The sequence below is a fragment of the Falco biarmicus genome, chromosome 2 (genome assembly GCF_023638135.1).
Source record: "Falco biarmicus isolate bFalBia1 chromosome 2, bFalBia1.pri, whole genome shotgun sequence".
In the NCBI taxonomy this organism is placed as follows: domain Eukaryota; kingdom Metazoa; phylum Chordata; class Aves; order Falconiformes; family Falconidae; genus Falco; species Falco biarmicus.
The window spans coordinates 33448723-33476367 of record NC_079289.1 but is presented as its reverse complement, the minus strand read 5'-3'; the positions used below and the strand labels follow the sequence as shown (position 1 = coordinate 33476367).

Genomic DNA, 27645 nt, shown 5'->3' with positions numbered 1-27645 from the left:
CTCTCCCAGCAAGCAGGGAAGGTCAAAATACTCTAGCAGAGACAGCGAGGAAAGGAGTACAACCTCATATTTGTTCTCTTCACCTCTAGACATAGGGTCTTAGATGATGGAAGCAGCGAGTCACTCGTTTTTGCATAATAGGCAAAAGCACATCTTTAAATACCAAGCACTTTTACACAAACATGTCTCTAATAACTGGCAGTACTTCAGTGGAGTTACTTTACGAGATCTGAGATGTCACCCACTATCTTTCCATTACTCCTGGATGTTGTGCTCCATAGTGTCAATGTATCTTAGCAATGCAACCTCAACAACATCCAGTGGTAAAGACTCGTCTTCCTCTGCCCACCAAGGGATTCCTTTGGACCAGGGAAGGCACTAGTGCTACTCTGTACAGCACAGGATGTTTTTGCTTAACCAAAATTCAATGTAGGTAGTTTTCTGGTCATTTCCTCTAAGCGCAGTATCTACAGGGCCCTCCTGGTGGTATGTTCAATACACAGTACATACAAATAATCTTCTGATAGTTGAACATGATCTTGAGCAATGGAGCTCGACAGTTCATCTTTACCCTCAGCTGCATCAGTCAGTTTGGTTACCTAAGACGACACTTGCTGAATGCTCACCAGGCTTTCCTAGATCAGTGGACAGAATGGCTGCAAGCCAGTCTCCTTCTCAGCCTCAGCTCCTGCACCCCATGGGAACCAAATTACTTGCCCACATGAAGGTGTTTCAGAGGGTTTGGGCCTGCTTTTGACAGAACCAAGCTTACTTTTAATGGAAAAAGTGCTGATTAGCAGAATTCATTTCACCCTAAGCCAAAAAAAAAAAAAAAAAAAGGTACAGACAGGGAAGGTGAGAGAAAGGAAGCAATATGTCTCTGTTCATAACTGAATAAGCCTTAAAACAAAAAACCCCAGATTAAATAGGAAGATAAGAACCCTGTCAATGCCCTTGGGGAAAAAAAAAAAAAGTCCCATAACTGAGGACCCTGCACTGAAAAGGTTCTTGTTTAGTTAGGCTTGAAGAGCTTGAAGGTGTCTAGTCTGTCAGAAACAAGCAGAGATCTAAAGTTGCGCAGGGTCTTCAGAAATCCTGAGGAATCAGGGTGTGCGTGTGAGAAATCCACACCAGGACCAACAGAGGACAAACAGCAGGGAAAATACCAGTATCTAGAGACAAACATTGGCAATGTATTTAAAGCAAGAGGTGTATCTAAAGCTAAATGGGAAGAACTGAAAGGAAAAAGACACGGCTGAGATCAGTGAGAAAGCACTAAAATGTCTATACATTAGAGAACAGAGACTGGGCAAATGATGAAGGAACTGGAGCTACTAGCATGGGACAAAAGTGACCTCTTTAAAGGTCACAGAGGAGGAAGGAGCAATCAATCATGCTAAGAACACAGGTGAGTAATTTCAGGAGCCAAAGATAAAAAAAGGTAAAGGTGACTAAACAGCATTGTGTGTTAATTATGTGATAGAATTGGTTTGTATCAGTTAAAAATAAATAAATGGGGTAGAGTGAACTGGCAAGGCAGGAACTTCACTGCCAATGGAATTAATTATGTCGGGAGTTAAGCCATATCTAAATCTGACATTAAGGAGGGATTCTTGGGAAACAGGTCTTCACAGCAGATCTCTACATTTAAGCTGTAGGACTGTGCTAAATATAGGAAGCCCTCATTATTTCTGTGTGGGTTAGTTTCTTTACTAGTCACTAAAATAAATGGGTGGAGATGTAATTTAGATCCTGTTTCAATAAGTAGTCTTGGATTGAACGATCACATATTGATTTAGTTACAGAAAGAAAGCACAAAGTCATTCTATGATTCACAGTTTTCATTTTAAAATTTATGTTTTCAGAAGCTAAGAGAAATCTACTGAATCCAGTTTCTCACAGAATAAGGCATGGAGGAGGGTTCAAATATTTCACAGTATCACAGAGTGGTTGATGTTGGAAGGGACCTCTGGAGGTCATCTTGTCCAACCCCCTGCTCAGGCAGGGCCACCTAGAGCTAGTTACCCATAGCTTTTTAATATCTCCAAGGATGGAGACCTCACAGCCTCCCTGGGTGACCTGTGCCCATGCTCAGTCACCCTTAGATTAAAAAGAAAAAGAAGTGTTTCCTGATGTTCAGGAGGAATCTCCCATGTTTCAGTCTGTGCCCATTGCCTCTTGCCCTGAAGTCAAAAGTTTCATGTCAAAAAGTGAAAGAACAGCAACAGAAGCCAAAGCTTTTCTGAGCCCCAAACCAGACAAAAGCAAACAAATTAAAAAAAAAAAAAAAAAACCAACAAAGCAAAACAAAAACCAAAACCCAACAAAATCCCAAAGCAGAAGGACAAGCAGATGAGGAATTTTAGGTAATAAGTTTCAATTTTTACTTACTAATATTGATCTTCAAGGAACATCTCTCCTCTTTGTATTTCTTGTTGCCTTTTTTTAACTTCAAGTCTCTCTGCCTACAGCATTCAAAACAAGAAAACATACTTGAGATTTGCAGTATGCAAGAAACAAACATTGATTACTTCAATTCAGGTATTTCAGTAATCTGGTTTTTCAAACAACTATAGCAGCAGGTGAGTACAGAAGTGACCCAATCTCAAATTTGAAAGTCTTTAGCCATGACCAAATAGCTCCCAGTCAAGAGATATCTGAAATAGAAAATGCCACTGTGCTGCTGGCAGACCGGTCTATCCTCACACAGGGTCTCACGAGCCTTCACAGCTCCCATGTCATGGCACTGCTGGGACCAGCTCTTGGTACAACTACTGCAACACTGGTCCTAGCAGGAAGGCAGAGGGCGTGAATCACCGCACCGAAGCAGGGGATAGTCCTGTAGCATTGAAAGCACAGTGACAGGAGTACCTGTAGCTCTGCACGTAGATCTGTGGCCTTCAGGAGCATTAGGTACTGGCCAGCTGAACACGTCTTGAGATGGATGGAAGTGGGAAACATTTGTGCTTAATCAATGCTATTCTACCTCAGTTACCAAGCCCAGTGCAAGTCAACCAAACCCTCGACACACAAAACTCCTCTGGAAATCTGGATACCACACAAGTGATGAAGCCTTTTAACATAAAAATGCACATAGTTTCCAGTAGAAGGATCACCTATGCTGCCCCACCCCCAAAATTCAAGTAGAATAAAACATGAAACTAAATCAGAAACTAGAGAAGCAACAGCAATATGTACCTCAAGCTAAATTCCAGTCAAAGACTAGCCAAATGGGTTTTTTTGACACACAGGCTGTAGGCAGGTTCAGTGTGAAGAGCAGTCAAAAGGCAGTTCAGTGTATTAAAAGCACAGAAGTGCCAAACTGGGATTTCAGCCCTGCTATATTTTAAGCACAAGCTCCCACACTGCAGTTGGTGGGGGGATGCTCCAACAGCAGCTCCCACCCGAGGTTCACGACGACTAGCATGTTGAGCAAACTGCAACTTCAGACTGTCACTCTGCTCATCGCCCACCCTCAAAATGAAAAAAAGTAATATTTGGTAACCCAGCAACTAGACATTGCTCGAAACGAAGTGCCTGGGAAATTCCAGACAATACCTTGCAGAGGTGAGAAGGGAGCTGTGGGTGGGAATGGCCCGTTTGGTCAGAGCCCAGGTGAGGGATAGGACACTGCACCTGGGTGGAGGTATTGTGCAAGGTCAGGTAGAATAGGTGGGAGGCGGGGGTGTAAGAGGGAAAGCAGTGTTAAGAACAGGGTTGTAACCCCCACCCCAATAATTTTCTTCCTGCGCTGCAGTCAATAACGTTTCAGAAGAATTACAATTCTGCTGGCAGTTACTCAATTACTTTGCCTTCAGTGATTTCAGGGTGGGTATTTTTTAATTGGATAAAGAATGACTGCCTGGAAGAAATTTGCAAAACAAGTGCAAATTCGTCCACAGCATGTATTGAATTAAGAGAAAAAAAAAATCCTGTCAGATGTCTGCAGATAGGAAAAGAGCCACTGTGTAGTATAATGCTATAAACTGTTGGAAGGCAAATGACTTAGAAGTTATTTGGAGAAAGGCAATGGAAAAATAAACAAAAGGAGGAAGACAAATCTCTGAATAAGATGTCCCATTGCTCAGTCATCTGACATGCTGAGACAGTGGTAGAATGTATGAAGTACTGATGCAATTAAAAAAAAATAATCAAACTAAAGTAAGGAATATCACCCCACAGTACAGGTAAATTTTGATAGTGTTCAAGGGATATCTTGTTTGCTTCTAACACCTCCACCCAGAGACAGATGATTTTTCAGGGAGAAGACTCCCATTCACCTGTGCAACGTAACAATTTACAGGGAAAGAAAGGAAAGAGGAAGAAAGGAAATCTGATGGCATCTATTTTTGTCAAAGGTGACGCTGATACCCTCAAGACACCAGTAATAGCTCCCAGGCTTTTCACCTCCACTGCTCAGCACTACACGCTGATGCCTTTACCTCTCAAAAAGCATTTGACATGGGATCCACCATCATACTGCAAGGCTCCCAAAAGTTCAAATTCAAAGATCACCGGATTTGCTGTGGTCTAGCTCCTAGCTAGAACAACACACTGATACTAACTTTTATAAATACAGTCCTTCAATATCACCCCCATCTCCCAGCAGATAAAAAAGAAGAAAAAAATCCTACAGCTGTTCTACCACCAGAACAGTGCCTGAAAAGTATACCAGCATATTGAAATACTTACTTGTGGCTGGTGTGACTATTTTCTGCTCTGGAGGTTTACCCTGGGACTCCTGCTTAGGACACATACAAATGACAGGCAACGGGACTGGGACATTCTCTAAGTAATGACAATCTATCAATAGACATTGCCAAAGCACTCCACATTTGGCATGGTCTTCATAAACAAAGCCAAGAGTGGAACAGCTGTGATACTGAAGGTAAACATGTTGAAAAGCATCAGCAGAAGGTCTGTAAAGTGCCTGGTTTTAACAAATTCCCAAAAAAGGCCATTCATGCTGATTAACACAGTCAAATTAAAGAGCACATGATCTGATAAAGAATAAAACAAAATTACAGCTTATTGTAAATAGGAGAGTTTCTAAAGATGGCAGGACTGTTACCACATAATGCAAAAGAAAGTTGCATGCAATAGAATTACACTAAGCCTTTTCACTTCAAATCTTTCAAATCTTTTAATGTTTAGTCAAGATTTAGAATATACAAGGAAAGGCTAAAGGCAGGGCAATAGGAACAGAGACTGAATGACAGGAAACATAAATATCCAGTACACTGAAGTTATGCTATTTTGTGTACAGCACAAATGCAGAAAGCTTAAAAAAAAAAAAAGCCAAATATCAGCCACTTCTTTTTTTCTTGGGAACTTTGATGGTCCTTCCACCCCAAAGACACACAGGAAGTTATGGTTTGGTCTGGTCAAAATCTTTCATGTGAAGGGCTGCAGAAAGGACACCGAACCGCAGATGCCTGCTACTAATGAGCAAATAATAATGGTGCTACTCCCACACCTTCTGCAGATGAGACGTGCATCTCAGCACTAGGGACAAATGCAGAAATAGGGACTTCCTTGCTAATGTTACCAAGTCTCTCCAAAATTATTTCAGTGACCACTCAGAGATCACTAGCTTAGGAGAACAGCCAAACTCATGCAGCCCAGGGTTATCCCATGAACAAAGCAAAGCAGTCCCAGAACAAGCTGTCTCACACAAAGCACACAGGATCCCAACTCTCATTCACTGGTACCATGGAGACTTGCATACCAGTTCACACAAACTGGTCCTGTGGAACACAGAATGAGGGGGAGGGGTCCATCTTTCCTCTTTCTGGGAGCTGAAGAGAGACAAGGTAGATGCCAAGCACAAGGTATTCCAGCACCTAACCTCATGGTTAATTAAAGAATGACAGAGACAGTCAGGTGGACTCATACAAATGGTAAAGCAGATCTTCCACATTTGGGTACTGCCTTGGCAGACACCCAGTTTTCTCTTGGTCACAAAGGTAACAGGAGAGTGGATACTGCTTTTCTCTGCAAAACCAGCATTAAAGCACCAACATAAACAGATCCTATGCTCATAAGCACCACTGGCTTACAGTACACCAACCTTACAATCAAGAAAGAACTGAGCTGAGTACCAGCACCTGACCTAGTCACTGTGCATTAGTCTGCAGGGCTTCACCATTCATGTTTGTTGGCAAAGCAGCTCTCCAGCTGCAGAAGTTTCAGGGCCCCTGCTGATAAAGCTGGCTAGCCATTATTTCCTTTCAGCCTGTCACACAATTTGGTTTTTATTGAATGAATAATAACCTTGAGCAAAAGAAGGACTAGTGTGCAAGAACAGAAGGTTTGTGAATCTGCTGAAAGACATGCTCTCAGCTGATGCCCTGCAGGTGCAGTTGTCTACAAATCACTTTTTTAAAAAAGTTCCTCTCCTGCAGTAATCAGGCAGGGCCCAAGGTTGGTCATACAGTACCAGTTCTTTAGGATCCCTTTCCTGTCATTCTCAGATCTCAGAAACCTTTCATCTGCAGGCAGGGTGACATAGCCAAATTGACACCTTGTAGTAGCTTTCCAGCATGCTTTTCTTAAACACAGAGTTGAATTTTTAACATATAAACATCTTCCAAGCAGAAATCTTCATCAGCTCAATCACTATTGTGGAAGAGAATCCAAATAAACAAATTCAAATTAAGAGTTCTCTTTCATGCTCCTCTGTTTTGTTTATTTGCTTTGTGGGTCTATGTTTATTTATTCAAATTAAACAGTCTGTTTGGAAAAGATGTTTGCCACAATGTTGCATACTCCTTTAGAAGAAACTGATAGTTACAGTTTTACTATGTACAACATCTATAAAGATTTTATAATCTGCGGGAGTGAAAGTAAGGAAAGTAAAGAGCATGAAAACAAAACTGATACATCAATATATTTTCTAGGTGTAACTATAAATGATAGCAACATTTTTCCTGTCCAATGCCCACGGGCAAACAACATATATTTAATAGGCAAATAAAATATAATTAATCCTCTTTTTACCATTGCTATCATCACTACTTCTGGAGCTATCCATGATCTGGTAACTGTTAATGACATTTCCACATGATAGTATTTATTGCCGCTGTGAGCTATTGTGTATGGACTTATCCTGAAAGAGTAATGCTAACCACTGAAAGACTGGGAGCAGACTAACCCTTACCTAGAGGCAATTAAGGCTATTTTTGTTCATGCATGCCCTTGTACACCATCAAGTAGTGATGCTTTTTTAATTAACTCTCAGCATTCAGCTTCCGTGCAGAAGATAATTTTTACTGTTGTGGAGAAAAAAACTGCAGACTTGAAATCTCCCTTTCTCTCACTATTACTGTACACATCGGTATCATTCTCCCCCTCTTTTCATTTCTCCTTTAAATTCCACATCACATTCTTAGGCAAGTGCTACTTGGTTACCACCAAGGAGACATGAATGAACTTTAACAAAGGTTTATGCAGCACCCAGGACAAGAAGATATTTTGTGAGAATAACTAGAAAAAACAAATGCACACAAAATAAACCCAATGATTTCAAAGTGAGCTATCATTGGCATCAATATATGGTGAATATTAGAAGGAAAAGTGATTTTTCATGCTAGCAATATACCTGGGTGTGCAAGCCCCAGAGGGACTGGAGGGACATCTGAATTTCAGGGTGCACTCAGCACAAGGCAGATAAGACTACACTGACCTGTTCATAATTTGGATGCCATTTCAACCATGACAGGCTGGATTTTCTTGTATTCTTCCCATGTATACAGCAAGCAATTATGGATTTCTATAAAGTCTTTGTGCCATCTGCCACAGTCCCATCTTACAGAAAAAGCTCATGCCGAAGTGAACTATATAGCCTGTATTTGTAACACTAATCATGACCCCAGCATTCTCCCTTTCTGCTAACTCTTCAGGATGGATGCAACTGAAAGGCTGGAGTTGCTGAAGAGCCAAAGGAATGCTCAAGCCCCAAAGAACACCAGGTCAGGCATCCTTCAGCCAGCTACCAACAGGAGGAGGGATGGATTTCCTAACTCCCTGATCCAATCCAGGGCTACTGTTTGATATAACTAGCCTGTTCCACATAGTTCAGCAAAATCAAGCATCAAGACAATAATTTTTTTTTATGTGGCTCCAACTCTGCAGTAACCGTATTTACCTTTTCTCTCTGAATTGCTTTCTTTTTGAGGATTTCAGCTTCTTCAGCGGCCTTTTTTGCTTTTACATACTCTTCTCTCTTGTGCTGTATGATATAAACATAAAAAATTATTTTATATATGTATGCATACAAAGAACACACAAGGCAACTTAACTCCTGTACTGCCCATCTTTCAAATCTGAAGTGTGTTTGAGGAAAGTTTCCAGAATTTTTTCTTAAAATGAGACACTGAATAAAGCAGGCTGTGCACCAGCTACTCCAATACTGGCTTTAAGGAGACTGAGAAATCTGGGACTGATAAATGGGCATCCATGCAAGCAATCACAGAGCGGATTCATAACTTACAAGCATTTATACCTTTTATAACACGAACAACATTTCTATATAAGCACTGGATGGGGTAGTACATTGATCAATTAGTCGAACTGTAGGCAGCATGCTGGAAGATACAGCGAGGCATGTAAGTGGCTTTACAACTGTACTGTTATCATTTTAGATATGATCTGTGATATGGGTTGCTACATATTTATAGCTAGATTTCTCATTTTCTTTGGTGCAATACATTTGTTTCTAGTTTTCTGCTGCTTCCTTCAGGTTTCATGACTTTCTTTTGTCAAGCAGCTGTGAGTTCATTTTATAGTCATATGAAACGCTTCATGAAAAGCTTTTTTTAAATTCTTAAAATAAACAAATTTATTTCTCCTGACCTTTTGCTGGTATTTAGATTGCATGAGCATCATTTGCTGTTTTTGCCTTGTTTGAGCCTCTGATTCTTTTCCACCTTGAAAAAAAACCAACATAGAAATTGCATTTTGCATGAGCATTTTAAGTTCAAATGCGAGTCATTTCAGAACAAAGCAATGTAACAGATTGGATGTATGCATATACAGGAAATTTTTCATAATTACAGTAGCTGTCTGACATTAAAGAGAACAGATAGGAGACCTTTTGAATCATTTCATCCATCCATCAAAAGCACTAGCTTGTTATGTACAGAGCATCCACTGTATCATCATCACTCTACCAGCAAATATGCCCTACAGTATATGATCAGTTTACTGAGACACCATTCCATTTTCAGAAAACCAGTCGTGCTTTGCAGGTGAGTCTCCTTTTTCAGATCCAGCTCTTCCCACCTTTGTTCAGTTTGTCACCAACACGCATACAAAGTCAGAAATTTTATTGCCAAAAAGTTTCACTTTAATCAAATTTAGGAGCTTGGAGTCTGCCAACTCTAATAGGATGCTATCTTTAGTATCTTTTAAAGTCATGTCTTAAGGCTCAAGCAAGAATTCCCTTTCTGAAATAGGCATCAAAGCCTTTTCCCACAGACCTCACATTCACATCCAGGTAGCAGAAGGTGCCCTTTCCAAAAGCACAGGCTCTCTTTTGAGAGCATCCAAAGCTCTGGACATAATGTTCATTCTTCAATTAAAACCAAACAACCAACCCACAAACAAAAAAACCAGCCACACAGAGAAAGTGGCAATAAAAGTCTTAAGGGATGAAGGGAATGGGCTTGATTCTATTATTCTTCTCTACTGTTTTCCAAAGTATTTTCTTGCTTTGGGAAAGCCAATAATTCATTCCCTCAGTTGCTGCAAAAAGCCCACCACGACATTCTGATGATGAGATCTGCATTTTCACCTATGGTTTTCTGAGAGGTTCTCCACTATGTGGCTGTTAGCTCTACAGTGGCAGCTGGACCAACCTGTGCTACCCGAGGTGTCTGAAACATAAGACAACTATACTAGGTCTTCCAGGAGGGATCGCTCTTTACCAAAAGCGGCTTTCTCTGCTTACTAATGGAAGTTAACTAATTTTTAGGTGCTTTTGTGAGGTTCAGGGAATGGAAGATCAGTTCTCCAAGTGTGGCAATGTTGCAGCACTATCAAAACTAGCCAGCTGCAACAAGGCTTTTACCATCCTATACCAGGTTAACTTCAATAAGTAGTTAGCACACCACCAATCCCCCACAAGGTTTCAACAGTTCATCTACTGTTCATGCTCTTTCTTCATACTCTTCAGGCCAGTCCACCCTGCTTCTTGCCTCTGCTACATCCTTCTTGTCTCTCCTCCATCCAGGGAATTCTCTCCTCTCCTACACTCAGGGAACACTCTCTCTCCTCCCTCTGCTTCCTCCAGGTCTCTCTTCATCCAGAGCTCCTCTTCCATACCCCTTAGAGCTATTTAACTACTTAGCAGGAACCAGCCACAGCTGCACCTTATCCACATCAGCCAACCCACCGCCCCTGAAGCCAGCTCACAGCTGTATATTATCAACGTTCATTAACCCAGCTTCATCCCTCTACATGGCAACATTTATATGCACACAAATAACTCCATAACATTACTCTCAAGAAAGATCAGCCATACAGTATACAAGCAACAAGTGTACAGCAGCAATAACCATACAGCTGGTGTTGTAGAGTGTCTCCTCCCAGGTCTGGGAAATAAAATTGCTACTAAACACATTTTGAAACCTTCTGGATGCTTGATTTTTCTTTCTTTCTAGCCTTTTATTGGCAACATTTAACATTTTTGTCTTCACTGTACTTTGCTGCATGTACTGTGGAGGAGGGCAGCACTTGAACCTTTCATTGTTCTCATCCTTCTGTGGTACCTGTAAGTTTGCCAGTCAACTATTACAGAGTTGAAATCCACAATATTAATTTCCCTATGGAAAGCATGAGAGTTAAGAAACTTCAACTTTAAGAATTCTCTGGTGATTTAGATTCGATGTGTAGTCTCTTAAAATCACTCTGAGAAAATAACATAGGATACCTTTTTATCTTAATGAGTAACTTATTTGTGAAATTAGAGAAGCCACTTATATTTTTTTTCTCCTTCCTTGGGCTCTCTTCTGTTCCAAATTTATTCCTGTGGGAATGATAAAATCTAATAATCTTTGCACCTTCCCTCTTTTCAGATGCACTGAACATAGTGCATGTGTCTCAGTCTCCAGAAGTCTTTCTAAGTGGCATCTAGACAGTGACTGAAGAGCTCATAAAACCTCCTTGAATTCTTTCAGCTTTTTCTTGCCCCTCCCCCTTTTTTTTTTTCTTAATTTGCTTCCTTCCCAAGAATTTTTTTAAATGCAATGGGACCAGAAGAAGTTAAGACTCCCCACACTCAGTCACTGCCGGTTTGCCACCACATCCCCAGTCATGTAGCCAACCTGAAGACGTTCTGCATGGACACCACACACCAAATTTCTGTTTTCAGATTTCACTTTCTTCAGCAAAAAACTTTGTGGTCCTCTTGGGAAAGAAGCATATCTTCTAGGAACTGCTCACAGGCAAGAATCAGCTAGTACATATGAACTCACAAAGAGCATGTCTGGCCACACAACTGCTCATGATGGTGGGAATTCAGGGCATTACACCAACTTGCAAAGGTAGGTTCATCACCGCAAACAACTGGAACTCCAGCTGCAGGGCAAAACAAACATGTGGGACCGGTATCACCTTGACCACAAAAACAAATCTGGGTTGGAGTCAGTTTAAGTTACTCCACCTCCCACCTGCTATCTATTTGTATACACAGGACACCAATTCAAACTTACCTTGTGTAGCACAGTAAAGAAAGAAATTAGTTCCCGGGTCAAGGCAGACAATAGCCTGCACTGTGCACCCCAAATTCTCCAATGACAGCCAAGGGAAGGAAAAGTAGCCTTAGATTTACAAAACTAATAAAGGCATCACTATATTCATACACTTTGTCAGAATGGATTTTGTCATTCAAAGTCATCCCATTTTTGTTGCACAGTACCCTTATCATGTTCTATATGGATGATGCTTTCAAGTTTTGTCTTGTCAGTAAGTTTCACCAGCTTTCTCCTACCTTTTGTGCCAAAGACATTAAAGAAAGATACTAAAATGAGATAGGTAGAAGACTGGTACTTAAAAAGCACTTCTAATAATCTTCCTCATGCTTCAGCACAACCTGCAGTCCTATTTTCTGAGGGCGGGTTGGGAGTTTTTTGTCTTTTTTTTTTTTTTTAACTAACACCCAAATAGCACTGAATTAAATGTTTTATAGTGGTTACAATTGAAGAGATCTCCTACGGATTTTCGCACCTGTCTAGAAAATAAGTTGGTTATCTTACCAAACACATTTGTTCAGGATGACTTCAGTTCCTGTAGCTTTTTATCCTGTTTTTCATTTACCTGTCTCGTGTTATTTTTATAAAATTGTTATACAGAGCCTCATGCACATTTAGCCTGCATGCCTGAAGCTGCAGGGATCACTTTTGCCCCTTCAAGTGGCAGCGTCAGGAAAGCCGTACTGGCCCATAACACAGAGGAGTTTTCTTATGGTTAACTGGAGGGTCTCCAACACATGCTGTCCATCTGCACACTAATGCCAAGTGTGCACCCCCTCAGAGGCAGCCACAGACAATGTCACCAGCAGGAGGGATAATCCACCTGTTCTGCCCAAATGTTAGTATAGATTTTCTACACTGATCTCAACAGATTTCTTGAGCAAAAATGTTTTGTTTCTTCAGTGCCATCACCATCAAGAAGCACAGAGCACATACAGTAGGCTCATGTTAGCCCTTATTGATGCTGAATCTCTTTAAGTAGCATGTGAGAAAAAGTGAAAAATGTCTCACGTCCTGGAAAATAAAATTTTGCAATTAGTAACAGCTGATTTACATGTCTTACCCAGTCTCTGTGGAACCAACTTAATTGGCCCTGGCCTGTGCTCTTCCTTCCACCGCTCCAGGTCATCTAGCTCTTTCTTAGCAACTGAGCAGGTACAAAAAAGAAACAAATATATGGAAGTTAGAGGCAATACTAAAAAGCAGACAGTATCGCTAATTGTATGTAACCCTGAAGACCATCCAGTAACAGACAAACTTGTTCTCAAGGGATGCAGACATCCCCCAGGATGTTACACAGCCACTGCAACGATCAACTAACAAGGCAAACGTTTTGCCTAACTAACTCGAGACTGTATGGTGAGCAAACCCTAGGATTCAACCCCAAAAGCAAAACTAAGAACAGCTAAGGGACTGCTAATAGACTGCTTTTTAATGCCTGGGAACCTGTAGGTAAATGCCACAGTGTTTACTCCTGCAGGTAAAGCAGAAGTTGTTACAATTGAGATGTTATTGCTGCATGGAGGGAAATGCTTGTGGTGTAACGCTCCCCAGCAGGGAAATGAAAAGTAAGTAATTTTCCCTCCCGACCACATGCTCCCTAAATAAAAACAGGAGGAATGCATGATTCAGCTTCAAATTAGGACACTTCAACATAGGTGTCCACATGTGAGATGGGTGGCAAGTTCCCAGTTTAGCTGGTGGAAGTCTAGTCAACATAGCCAGGGGCACTGGCCATATGCTCTAGGATGGCTGGTTGATTAAAATGCTCTCTTGAGTCGACTGACAGAGGAAAAAAACCCAACAATTTCTTTCAATAGCCAGGCCAACAAAGCCTATGAAAAGAGGAGCTGTGTATTACAGTGGTGCTTCAGTTGCTCTAGGAGCTCATTTCACTCTTACTAAAACCAACATGATCCATATTTTCTAAAGGCAGGCTACAGCTATCTGACACCACCAGCAGCTCTCCTCTAACAAGACAAAGCCAGTTCCTGTGCAAGGGGCCTAAGAGAGAGACCAGCTTGTTATTTCACCTTTAAAACAAACACTTAGGTAGAGACTGGATTCAGTGAGGCCCTGTTTCTGCCAGTATCCAAGGGAGAAATATTTAGCACGCTTCAGACCTTGCACGCTGGTGGCACAAAGTGAAAACAGATCTTTATTAGAGTAGCAGCACCTTTGCTGTTAGTGTCAGAGTCAGCTTTAAGATGATCTGCTTTTATTCCTCCTTCTAGAATATTACGGTTTAGTTCAGGAGCAGTTCATTTTCTTTCTTGCAACCAAAGGAAACCCAGCCCCACACCATCCTGCTGGTGAAGCATTTCAACCAAACTCACGATGTTTGAGAAGAAAGGATTTAACTGCACTGTTTCCTTGAGGGCTCAAAACATGATGAGTGCTGACTGACACTCCTTCAGCTTTCATATCTTGCACAAATAAACACTCAGGAGTCTAGGACTGCGGTGCTTGGTCACCCCTGCATACGGGATTTCTTTCACAGCCAACTCTTGCTGTAACTTTGCTTTTTAACATATGCTTAATCTTTCTGGTAGAGGTTCAGGGTGTCCCTGTTTAGCTACTTTCACCAGCAAGACTCAAAGCCAAGCAAAAGTGAACTTATATCCACATGTATTTTCTGTCTAAAATTATCTTTACCAGCTTCATTAAAAGAGCCACCTACAATCCTTAAATAGAGATTCAACAGCCAACAGTGGTTCTAGTCGCTTTAGTCTCCACATGGGAGTATTTTAAAAAAATATTTTTTACTTGCCTTTTTTTTTTCTTTCCCCCCCTAACCTGGAGAACATTCAAAGCTGGATTCTCCAATCTGAATTCAACCCTGTAAAAGTGGGATAGAGCTAATTCCAGCCGAGTCTTGTAGAAACCAGTTTGAACAGCTCCAGCACCTTTTCCTGAACAAGACTTATTCTGCATGAAGTTTAGCCAGATGAGAAATTAATCTTAAGAAAAGCCTACATGATGATGGAGAATGCTCATAGCACTGACTTCACTGTCACAGCTACACATATAAAAGCACTGTAAAAATGAGGATAAAAGTTGCTAGGGCAATAAAGTGCACAAAATCCTAAACTTATTCAAGTAGAAATAATGTATTACTATATTAAACAACTCAACTTACTTTGCTGCAGCTGGTTTCTTCTGGTTTCGTTTGGAGTTATCAAGACATAAGGGCGGACACTAAAAGGAAAGAAAAAGTCTTATTTTTCCTGTCTGCAGAAAACCAGGATTAGAATGGGGTGCCTTCATCAGTGAGGTCAGTTTTCTGCTGTTGTAGCAAATAGCTTCATATCAAACCCAGTATTTATTTTGATTCAGCTCTTCAGGAATTTTTGGCAAATGCTCTAGAAATACCTGTTGTATTTGGAGCTGGCTAGAAATACCAAAGGTAAAATTTTCAGAAAATTTTAGCATACGCCATCACTTTTCTTATTCAAGTCTCATTTTAGACCGCTGACCTCAAATCTCATGCATTTCAAATCAAATCACTTCCTTGAACCAAAATGTTCTGTACGGCAGACAACTACTTCTGCAGCTTGCTCAAGCAGAGGAAGACCATTGCCTACTGGGAAGAGCACTGGTGCTGGCAGTCCCACCCCATACCTTGAGGGCACCACACCTTGTGGATTTAGGCAGCCTGTTCAAAAGTTGTCCAAGAAGTGTGCAAAATCATGCTGTTTGTGATGGACCTAGGCAACTTGCTTTCAGCCCGAGCCTCAGTTTCCTTGTCAGCCTTGCCTTTGTCAGGCACCAGGAATTCCTTGGGCGTATTTATGTTGTTGTCATGCCTAAGATGCGACTCACTGAATCAGGACAAAAGCCCTGTTTTGTTAGACTTAATTCAAAACTCGGTTGCTGTCTCAAGGGGCTATCAATCTCACATGACGGCAAAGAGGCAGGACAGGGTTCAGAGTATGTAAGAGACTCGAGGTGATCAAAAGAGTGATGAAAACACATCAGTTCCACTTGCAGAAAACAAAGGGGGTTATCTACACGGTGTATTATGCGGGTAGGAGTTTACACTGCTCCCGCTCAGCTCTGCTGAGCCATGGGGCTGCAGGTTTACCAGAAACGCAAGCTCCCACCTCTCTGCAGCATTCGGCAGGGGTTTATGTGCACGCATGGGCACAAATATTTCATCTGACTTCATAGTGGGGAAGGCCCAAGGAAAAGAGCAGACAACAAAGAATAATGAGGGGCGAAGGCTCAGCCTCTTAAAAGAAGAAAGGGCCACAGGGGGTGGCTAGAGGACAAGCTAGGAAGTAGAGAAAGCACAGTTTGGCTGTCGAAAAGTAATGAGAGAATGAGGCCTGAGACTAAGCTAAAAAGGGGAATGAAAATCATGCAAAGAGATCAAAGTGCAAAAAGCTGCCTTCTACCATATCACTGTAATTCAGGGTTTGGGAAGGAAAGTATTTATATCCAATTACCTCTTTCTTTTTGAAGACTTATTCTAGGAGGATATGGATTAATTTATGATATTAAACTAGTAAAGATAGAGCTGCGAGCTTTAATGGTGCCATTTAATATGATCCCTTCCCTTCCTGCCAGCATACCCTGGTGCCCGTGAGACTGTTCTTCACTTCTCCACCAAATCCCTGACTCTCAAAGGCAGGAGCTAAGACAGCAGCAATGCCCCTCTGACATTCATGGCTCAACTGCAACAGTTACTTAAAAGAAGTTTTGACAACCCACCTTGCTTATGGTGTAACATTCCCCATCATTTATGTTTTTTCAGGGTTTTGGTTTTTTTTTATTTGACCAAGTAGTAGCATTTATAATTTATCCCAAACTGCCTTTGACAAGCTGCTGTACAGTTTATTGGTTTCAAGACATTTTAAAGTAGTTTTTCTTGGCTGTTTCAGATATTAAGGTCATATTTCTCTCATACACAAAAATTAAGCACTTTTTATATTCCCCTCCCTTTGTCAGTGAAAAAAAAATGGCTGGAATAGTAGAGTTGCAAGGCTATGTATTTCCCCCCCCCAAGAAAACATCAGTGCATCTCCGACATCCCACTGCTTCACAGCACTAGAGGGCAGAAGAGTTTTTATATCATCAGATGTAGTTTTATGACTTCAAACAGTGTGTGTTTGGTTGATTTTTAAATTAGGAATCAAAAAGAAAGCAGGGACATCTGTGTGTCTGCACATGTATGAGAAATCACGGTATCAAATCCAGCCCTTTTTCCATGAATCATTTCCTTTATCTGCTTCTGCTTTTTGTCTGGAAAGCTGAGTCCAGGAGGCCATGTCAGGCCACTCTTGTGATATCTGACTGTGGTCATTACCCAGGAGCTCAGAAGGATGGCACATAAAATATAGCAAAGATCAATCGGTTTACAAAAGGGGTAGAGGTGACACTACACTTGGCGCCAGGGAAAGCTCTGCTCTGTTTTCCAGAGAGCAGTTTAAGAGTCATTGTGGTTAAAAGAATGCTTACTTAAAAGGCCAGTTTGGTTTCCATGTTACTGAAATAAAGGCAAAGTTAAAAGTCAAGTCTCCAGTGGGGGTGGGAAAGCAGGAAAAGGATACCAACTTTTGATTGTCTTTTACCTTGTTCTTATACTACATGCTTTGCTTTAGTCCAAGTTAACAGGGGAAGAAAAAAAAAAAAAAAAAGCATTAGTGAGTTTATCTAACTATATAGTGTTCACCTTGGTCTCTAGAAAGACAGATATGTAAAAGTGTAGCTTTGGGTACTGGGTCAGGGGGAAGGATGAGCAAGCACACAGAAACTCCATGTGCGGTTGGTGAAAGTCAGGGTATGAACCGGTCCTTGCTTTTCGAGCCTACAGCAGGAGAGGAGCCAGATGAACTGTAGCCTGAGACACCCCACCTGCCCTACTAGTTCTAATGATAAATTTAAAATCTGCACCTAGTATCTCTTATTGTCTTGAGATATTTTTTTTGAAGGAGAGAAAGTTATTGCAAAAACTCACCACCAGCTTTCACCTTGTGTTTTTAGCCAGTTTGCAGGATATTGCATGTCATTTCTTTGTTCAGACAAAACCTCTGATCCAGTAAAGCCTATAAAACCCACTACATCCTGTCAATTTAATATTCCAGTCAGTTTCTGAGTTGCCACAGTAGCCATAAGTCTGGAGCAAATTATCCTACTTACCTGGGTAGCAATTAAGGAAATGTGAAGATTTGAAGCTATCAGTGCTGTGCAGACTTTTTGTACTTTATAACAATATACAAAGTGCTTCAAAATCCACAACCAGAAAAGATGATAAAGAATTTAACTTTCCAGGTTCCCTAATAACGATTCTTATTGTTATATGACTTAAGTATATCTTTGAGGAAAGGTTTTTTCATAAATAAAAATACAGAAGTCACTGGAGGAAGCAGGGAGAACATCTTACACAACTTATAGCTCTTCAAAAAAGAGAAGCAAATAGTCTTTTACCTTCATAGATCATATTAAACTTGATGAGACTTTTTTTGGTTTATTTTCTCCACAGAAAATGCGAATGTGTTGACTAATTACACAGACTGAACAGATACTAACAAGAGTAAGAAGGTTATAATCCAATCAGAGAATGCATATATATTGAAATAAAACAAAAAGCAATTTCCAATGATTTTTCAGATAGCCATCAAATACCACAGTAGTGGGAAGATAAATACCTACGTAATGATACATACAAATAAATAGACATAGAAACACTTCAGTCAGAAGAAACGTGAATAGTCACCAGAAATCTGAAAAGAGAGTTTACAGTTTGAGTGATCAGCAACACAGAGAACACTATGTCTGCAATCTTTAAATTCTGAATCCTGCATGTATACTCTACTCACCTAACTAGCACCACTCAAGGACACCTTTTCAATGTTTTCAGAGTATAGACCATAGAAACTTTTGTTCTACTTTCTTTCACATTTGTATAAAATATTTTATTTCTAAAATTGAAAAAAAACCACGAGAACTGCAATTCACCAATAATGTTTTTTGCAGAGTTGTGCCCTTCAGTTTTTCCTCAAGCCTGCTCCAGCCATCTACCACTGGAGAGCTTTCCAAATGAAGTGTGAAATAGTTTAAAGAGTTACAGAAGTAATGGCTGTTATAAACTATTTCCAGTTCCACTGTGTTTTATACTGTGAGTGCATTGGCACATGAATGCCACAAAGCTGAAATCTAAATATTTCGCTCTGCTGGGCAATACACTCTGTATAAGAGGCAGAAACCAAGGAGAATGTAGTTGGAGAGCAACACAAATGACTGAAGCTTGGGAAAGGACCTGGGCAGGTTCAGTCTGGAGAAAGGACTCAAGGGAAGATATAGGCGAAATACTGCATTAAATAATACGTTAAGACTGAATTTAAAAGAGAAAAGGGACCAAACTGCCAAAGATGATTGTCAAATCTCCTTGAAAGATACGCTAGCCTTAACTTTGAGATTATTTTAAGACCAATCACGTTCATGTCACCACAAAGTATTGTTTTCAGCAAGGCTCCCATGCTTGATGGAGCAGCCACAGGCTACTAAGCACCACGGAAAGTGCCAAATCAGAGGGCTACAAGATGCCAAATCCCAGTGAGCAGACAACTGTCCTGTAAGTATCCCTATTTCACAATGCACACATGGCCAGATGCTAACGACAACTGACAGCCACAGTCTGAGACCTCAGTCAAGCAATACGCTCTGTGCCCCAGCGGTGCCACAAGCAGAGCTCTGGGAGGGTCTACAAACCTTGCGTGCAGGCCTGGGGCTCTGGCTTTCCATCTTTATCAGCAGCAGTATCTTACCAATTTGCAGCTCAGAGACAAAAGTGAATTACCGGGGCTTAACATTATACACTGTCTGATTCATCCTAGCTGCATGTGTGCTCTTAACACGAGAGGCAGAAAATAAACTGCATTAGCAGAAAATGTTTATCATCGAAAGTCTACGTTCATGGATTTTGTCCTGTGCTTGCCACAGGCTAGGAGTGCACTTAATTACCACAGTTCAGCTGATGTCTGGAAGCTTATTAAGCCAGGGTAACTGACTTCTGTATCTGGTCCCTCTGCTTTCATTGAAATGGCCAACATTTTTGCCATGGTGATGCCTCAGGATAAGACAAAGAGTTAAATCCTGAAGAAGTGAACTTGCATGGGGAAAGAACAAGAAGGAAAACAGCAGAAGAGAGGCCCAGGAGAATGTATGAGTCAGAAACAAGCAGGAAAGCCACAGACCTGCAGTTCTGCTCTGCTGATGGCAGAAAAATCTTAATTCTCCAGTACCCACAAGCTTGCAGAGAAATTTCTGAAGTTAAAATTTGGTCCAAGGAGTAATACTGAAACTCAGAACTAAATTTCCAAGATGGGGCTCAGATTCAGCAGCTTGGTTTGAGCTCAGTGTGCAGCAGCACAGCAGAAAGAATGACAGCAGGTGCTTCAGCCAGCACCCTGTTCTGGACAACGTCAACCACCTTCTAAAGCCCCAAGGAAATTGCCACAGTGATGGAACAAATTAGGCAGCCAAGGGGTAGCTTTCAGCCCAGACGTGGCTCGCAGCACAGCTTTCTCTCTTCCCTGAAAACACCAACATGCCACTAGTCAGCATAAGCTCATGGGCAGACTATGCCAACGGGAGGCTGTGGCAGTGTAGTAGACTAAAATCAGGCCCAGCAAAGCCTGTGAAGTCAGATACAGCCATGTTTATGGTGTCCCCGGGTCTCAAAGCAGCTCAGTTACCTCAGTGCAGCACAGTGCCAGGGATGCAGCCAGTATGCCCAAGCCGTCTGGGGCACCTGGCAATCACCAGTGGTGCGGAGCATGTGGGCAGGGCACTGGGCTGGCCATCAACTGTGCCCATGGGCACCCGTGGACATGTCTGTGTGGCAAGACAGGCTGGCCAGCATCCCTGCAGAGCTGAGCAGGTCAGGCGCTGTATCACATGAAAATTAAGAGTTCAGCTAGTGACATGTTCACCTCTGCTTCCCTCGCTTTCTTTTCAACAATACATTTCCTTCTGCTCTGCCTCTGCACCATAGTATTTGTTGTCCTTGTATCGCCCCTGCCCAAACACAGTATCCTCCCATATATTCCTTGTTCATCATCTCACCACAGCTCCACATCAAGCTGTGCAAGGGAACACAGAATCATAGAATCAGAATCGTTTAGGTTGGAAAAGACCTTTAAGATCATCAAGTTCAACTGTTAACCTAACACTGCCAAGTCCACCACAATATAAGCCAATACATTAATTGCAAAAGGTATTAAAACAAAAATAATCAGCAAATTAGGATCGCATAAAATGGAACTGCTATGCAATGCTAGCAGTTTAGAGATAATGTATCTTATGACAGTCTAACATTTAATTATGGAAAATGAAATAAGAAGCATGAAAATGATAATTGAACAGCAGTCCCTCTGATACATTCACAGAACAGATTGGAACATGCCGGGGCTTGTGCAAATCGAACTCTTCCAAGAAAGCCTCCTAAAGGAGTTAGAAGGACTTCCCTCACTCAAGCATGATGAGGAACACACCAACCCCCACAATCCAGACTAATGGATATCTTAATGCATAGTTATCCTCTTACATAGACCCTGCCACCAAACACTTGGCTGGAGATAAGGCTGGCTACTGACCACAGTGAAGCCCGGCATCTCTGCCTCGCCCTGCTGGGCTCTAAGTACATCAGCCTGACAGACAGAGAGTTGGGAGATTTCTCCTGCACAGCAAAGGGAGAGCTCAACTCTAAAGAAATTCTCCATAATTGGACGGGGCTTTGAGCAACCTGGTCTAGTGGAAGGTGTCCCTGTCCATGGCAGAGGAGTTGGAACTGGATGGTCTTTAAGGTCCCTTCCAACCCAAACCATTCTGTGATTCTATGATAATTGAAATTACCCTTCTAGCACTCCCACTGGTGGCAGGGCAGTGAGCAAAACAAGCTTTTTGCTAAGCACCTGCCTCCAGTTTCATAGATTAATTTGGTGTTTTTAAAAAGAAATTTCAAATCATGAAAGAAAAAAAATTCAGAAGAACTGTGTGTATTCTATCAGCAAAAGATTGAGAGGTCTATATCTACACTATATATATATATTTAATTATATTTTTTTTTAATTCATGATGAAGATTGGAAAAGGAAGGAAAGAAAGCACTTATGGATTTGGCTCTGGCAGTCAAATAATACAATTTTGTGAGTCAAGCATTCTAGTAACTCTGCTCTCCTTTCACACAAAATGATGAGGGACTGTACCAGCTGCACGACAATGTATCTTCAGATTTTATTATTTTGAATTTCATTTTTTTAATGGATTTTACCAGAACCAATGTTATTCTTTCCAGCTTTAAAGGCACCAAGGACACACTGCTCAATGGAGGCAGCAATTTCTTTTTCAGGCACCAGCTATAGTTTTTTCCTAATTTTCCCACTTTCCTCCACCTTTCCTTCTATACAGACTTTTGTTTCTGAATAGACAAGGACTGGGACAATTTGGGATTTCACTTTCTACAAGTTAATTTCATGGCACTTAGCAGACAAAGTGAAGTAACTCAAATGCAAGCTTATTATTATAAGCAGTTTCAAGCGCTTGTCATCCTGGTGATTTTTTCTCCATGGCCTGAAACCACATCCTATATATAACTGGAGGAGGATGTGCAGAGTTTGATTTCAATTTTGCATTTGAACAAGTATTTTTCTTAATTAGGACCATTTTATTCTCACTTGTCAGCCTCAGCATATCATATAAGGGCTTTTCCAAAGCAAGAGAAAAATTACCCTGTAATACCAGTTGCTTGCCTTGTACTTTTTAACAGTCAAGTTTGAATATCAGCCAGTGGATGAGACTGCAACATGCCACATCCCGAACATATTTCCTGTGTCCAGTTTACATGTAAGGTCACCTGATCCCACCCTGAGATGCTGCTCAGGTGTTTTCCCACTCCCAGTTGCACTGGAGCACAGCCTGAGATTAAGAGTTTGCATGGAAACAACTCACACAGAGGCTTCAAAAGAGACTCCAACTCACACTTTGCTGGCAGCAAAACCATATGTTGGCTGTTTCCAAAAAACAGCAAGAAGCACACACACATGCTGGAATAGAGCCACTCCTTGGCACAGAGGTATCCTGCTTAGGCCCCTCATGTTCCCTCTGCTACACATATTCCAGGAAGCCTTCTAGGTTAATGCTAGTCTGTGCATTTTTTCTTATATTGACACCCTATGACTTCAGCTCTCCAACGATTCTGTTGGAGCAAACCTTTGGATATCTCACAGCCTGAAAACCTGGACAATTCTGAGGGTGTCCTGGTAGTTTAGTTTTAAAGATCATGTTCAAAAAGAGTGATGGATAAAAGTCTGAGTCAGCTTTATCATTGCTAAAATGACATTTTAATCTGAGACCTTTCTTGAAATGTAACTTGACATAACAGAATAAAGATAGTAACTATGAATGAAACCATTAATTTTTGTTTTAAGAATAAAGATCTCCCCTTGTCTGCTTCAGTATTTCACACAGTACCTACCACTTTAATCTGGATTAGTTAAGGAAATGGCAGTTTAAGAAGCTTCATCCCATTCAAACTGACTGCTAGCATCTCCCTTCTTGAGGAAAGGTAGAAAACCCATCTTGTTCACTTCTTTTTTTGAGTATTCATTTTCCACTCATATGACATGCTTTTCTTTCCTCCGTCCTCCTCATTAACTACATACTAATGCAGACTTTAATTTGTACACTCCAGGTTTAGGAATAATTCTTTGTTACTACCTTATGAAGACAGAGAGAATCTCATATCACATAGCAAAAATATTAAGCAGTCCTTGCAGTAGATGCACAACAGCTTTCTCTCTGCAAGCTTCATAAAAAGATGAAAAAGGAAAGAGGGCTTTTAATTATTCTCCCAAAAAAACTTACTTAGTTTCAGGGGGGATCCCATCATCCAGTCGGAATCTGTGTGAATATATTTGCTCTAGCCTTAAATTCAGTGGGGAGCTCAGGCTAACTGATTAAGTATTTACCTAACCTGTACTAGGGGGTTTGCATCCCTGGCAAAAGCTGGTCAAAGTTATACCAATGGGAAAATTCTCGCTATCCACCACCACCACCTCCACCCACCATCCCTAAAAAAAAGGCAAAAAAGCAAGACAAAAAAATGCTAGTAGCACAAATACATAAGCAAACTAGGGCTGCTCTCACTCTACTGTAAATATATGCCAGCATGATGGCAGGCAAGCCACAGGGTCTTTCATGTTTGGAAGTGGCAGAAAATAAACATGAACTGTAGCTCAGGAATGGTTGTTTGCTCTCCTGAAAGTTGGTCATTAAAGAAATCTGCTGACGGATTTCAAAGCTACCCAGCTCTTAATAGTCCCTGTATCATTACAACCTAGTAGGCAAGCATTCATAGGTTACAATGGAAAGCTGCTGATTGCTGCTTGCAACCAGCAGCCTGACAGGTCTTTCACAGCGTGCCTCCACCTTCTTCATCCAGAAAGAAGGGAAAGGAAACTGAAACAGCCTTCAGTTTCCAGCTGCACTTTGAAAGGTGGGGGAAAAAAGGCAAGCTAAGCAAACTCAACACATCATAATAGCATTACATGCACTGTTACAACAGGTCAGAAAAGGACATTTGGGGAAAAAAGACTGTAAATAATTATCTTTGGTCAGCTAAGCATATTTGTATTAAGCATGTGCATAAAATACACACACACTACTTTCAGGTTTTATTTTGTATTATATCTGCAAGCTAGAGCTTATACAAGCTATCTAAGAATTGTCACTGTAACCCCAGAGATGGACTGAGCATAGATCCCAATAAAGCCTAAAATGAAATTGAGGGCTAAAGCTTTGGGTTTACTTTTGTCAGCATGAAGTTATTGGAAACTGTTCTGTGTCCTAGATTGCATTCAGATTAGTGCTGGAATGCAGCCTATATCCATCTCTTAAGCCAAAGGAAGTATTTTTAGACTTCCCAGGATGAAGTATTAGGAGACAGAAAACATGGAACTAGAACCAGATTTGAAATTTCACTTTGAAAAAAGATGCCGAGAAACAGACACCATTTATGCCAATATCAAACGTATAGAACCACCCACTGCTATTACACAAGGTGTAAGCCATGCTATCAGGAAGCCTGCCAGAACAACTCAGGTCCCATGTAGGAAGCGTCATTTGTAGGTAGGCTTCAGGCTGATCACAGGTGGCTCTGAGAGAATGAGGACATGCTGCTTTTGTACCCATTGACAGGTTCTCTATAAAGTATTTCCACCTTTGAAGGTGCACACCTTGAGTAAGGTGGAGAATAGGCACCTGATACACATAATACCATCTTAGTCGGGCTCCTTGTTACTTACTATTCCTCTTGCTGTTGTTGGTAGACCAGCGCTTGGCTGCTTCCCTCCTCTTCAGATGTTGTCAGCTTCTGGGTTTTTTCAGCCTCCTCTGTTTTGTTGTTTCCTCTCAGGTAACCCTGAGAAAAAAATGGGGTACTGGAGGCAGAAGGTGTCCTGTACCTGCTGCCTCCCCTCTGTCCTCTAACCCCAAACATTGCTTTGGGAGTACCGTGCCTTGTCAGAAACAAGTGCTGCCACTAAGGCTAGGGAAAGACTCAAAATTTTTGAGTTCACACAAATTGGTTTCATTTCCCTGTAAGACCCGCCCCTGGCTGGACTCTCAGCTGTAAGACACATGCACTAGTTTCTGAGTCATCCTCCAGCTGAAGCACAGTCTGATCATCTCAACCACAGCACCCAGGCAGACTGGAGTCATGGGGTGACAGCAAAGCTGACCTGTACTAATAAAACAGTCAAAAACAGTTTGTGCAGTCTTGGAATGGACTGCTTCAGCATAAGTACAGTGAGATTTGGCTGAAAGCCATATTTCTGACAATTTTTTTTTACCCCAGAACTTCAAAATTGCCTAAGACAGAGAGGAATAACTCCAGGGGGGTTGCTGGTTTCTATTTTGCAGGAGTGTACAAGGAAAGATGAAAGCGAAACTAAAAGCTCACCCTCAGATAAATCTTAAGACAATGGTCCTGCGCAACTCCCAATTCTGCCTTTCAATTGTGCTCAATCAGAAAACTTTTTTACTTTGACCTTCCTAATTCCACCTGATGAATAGAGGACACATACATCAACCTCTTAAGTGAAAACATTGATCCCTCCAGTGAATGCATCTGACCAGTGGTACTGTATCTATGGGATCTGCAGGGCTGGGGAAAACCAGCAACCTTCTTAATATCACTAGCAAAATAAAGATGTTTGGCAGCTCCTAACCCATGAAAAAAAGAACTAGCAATGCTGTTCAAGCTTTATGCAGCAGAGCTAGGTAAATCCAGCTCCACACATATAGATCATGTCTCTTTTTGCCCTCAGCTGCTCAAGCTGCACTAAAACCACATTGCTAAAGGGAAGCTTTTGTAGCCAGGTTTCTTGGCTGTCCAGATTATCTAGGTCTTACAGCGCACCCCACACACCCTGGGAAATTAGCAAAATAAAATGTTCACATGGAGAGCCTCAGGCTGCCTGGTGTTTGTGATGTTTGTGATGCTCCTTGGGGTGCTGTATGGGACCCTGTCACCAGTAGCACACCTCCCAGAGCTGCCACATCCAGCAGGATGTATCTCTGAGGGCTACCTGATGAAGACAGCATCAATGGTCTCTGCCTCCCACCGTACCCTCAACATGCTCTGCAGCAAGAACAATTTCCATTCGTGCATGAATCATTCTGCAGAGTCTCTGGAGCGCAATAGCAGTGTGTTGCAAGGGGATGAACTGGTGCATAGTCCCTTGCGCTGCTCCCCAGAACTGTCTCACTTCTGGGCTGTGATGGGTCTAGCCTGGTCTATGAACACACAGAAACATTGTGGAAGAGTCCAGTATGGTCACTTCTTGGAGACAGACAGCAGAAGTTACCCAAAGGCCCTCTGCCTACCTTCTGACAAGCCCTGATATCCCTAATCCCAATCTCTTTTAGCTGCCTGTGCCTTTAATCAGATTGCTTGCTCACACAGCTCGTTTTGGTTTGCAAACTGCTCAGGAGGCCAGAGCAGAAAATAAATGTAGACTACAACAGCCTCCTTTGCCTCATGTTGTTTAAAGCTATATGCTGTGGGTGAACGAGCGCATCTAGCCTGTAAGATATTGCTGGGTCACAGCTCCAAGGCAACTCTTGATATTGCAAACAGCCAACATAGGCAGGTTTCTTGTTTAAGGGTGTTTCAGGTTGGTCTGGGCAAAGGGTGTCTCCTCTGCCAGTTGTCTTCAGGAATTGCTGAAAGAGCAAAGGGCATTACAGCCTTGGACTGGATGTGGGCATTTATTCTTTACTTCTGCTCTGTGGGGAACACAGACATTTTGTCCTGGATAGTGATTGCACTCTTACCAGAAATCAAATGCATGGCACTTGACAATCTGAGTCATCCCCTAAGTTGTCCAAAAAGGTGTTCAAGTAGGCCAGAAGGCAAGAGGTTTGCTGTCCTCCTTCATGTGAGCTGCCAGGCACAGCTAAATGCAGGCCCTGAGGAACAGCTCTTAAGCCAGGTTCCCCCTCCCCTCCTCTTCGCAAATGTATGTGTGTGTATATATATATATATATATATAAATATATATAATGTACAAGGTGTTGGCAAATTAAGCATCAAGCTTAGTCCTTTATGTAGGACTGCAGGATAAATACATCAGGCGCAGAGAGACCAGAAGCAGTTCAAACTGATAGCAAAGTCATGTCTGAAGACTGCAAAGATTTGTGGGATAACAGATGTGCCTACAGACAACCTATTTGGTAAAAATCCAGCTTCAACATCTGGATTCTTCTTAACCCATGCAGATTTATGTATTAATAACACAAATTTAATGACAAAAAATTGATCATAATTAAAGTGGCCGCTGCTGCTCTATCTTCAATCCCATATTGTTATGTCAAATTCAGATCTAGTATCC

The 27645-nt window shown here is 41.5% G+C and overlaps 1 protein-coding gene across 4 annotated transcripts in view; it reads right to left on the bottom strand.

Moving 5' to 3' along the window:
- The window catches only part of EPSTI1 (epithelial stromal interaction 1), a 48603-nt gene extending 23080 nt beyond the window's left edge, over nt 1-25523 (bottom strand). Inside the window, exons 1-6 of one of the 4 annotated variants that reach the window (XR_008820354.1) lie at nt 25057-25521; nt 14890-14948; nt 12814-12897; nt 8854-8927; nt 8147-8230; nt 2392-2465 (exon numbers count right to left, since the gene is read on the bottom strand). Coding sequence is in view for 2 of the 4 variants with exons in the window: in XM_056329484.1 (XP_056185459.1) it covers nt 2392-2465; nt 8147-8230; nt 8854-8927; nt 12814-12897; nt 14890-14948; nt 25057-25250 (569 nt within the window). In the remaining 2 variants the exon portion in view is untranslated. Of the gene's footprint in view, nt 1-2391; nt 2466-8146; nt 8231-8853; nt 8928-12813; nt 12898-14889; nt 14949-25056 lie in introns of all 4 variants that reach the window. The other 3 variants (XM_056329484.1, XM_056329483.1, XR_008820355.1) reach the window with 3 other exon arrangements.
- Between the last annotated feature and the right edge of the window lie 2122 nt (nt 25524-27645).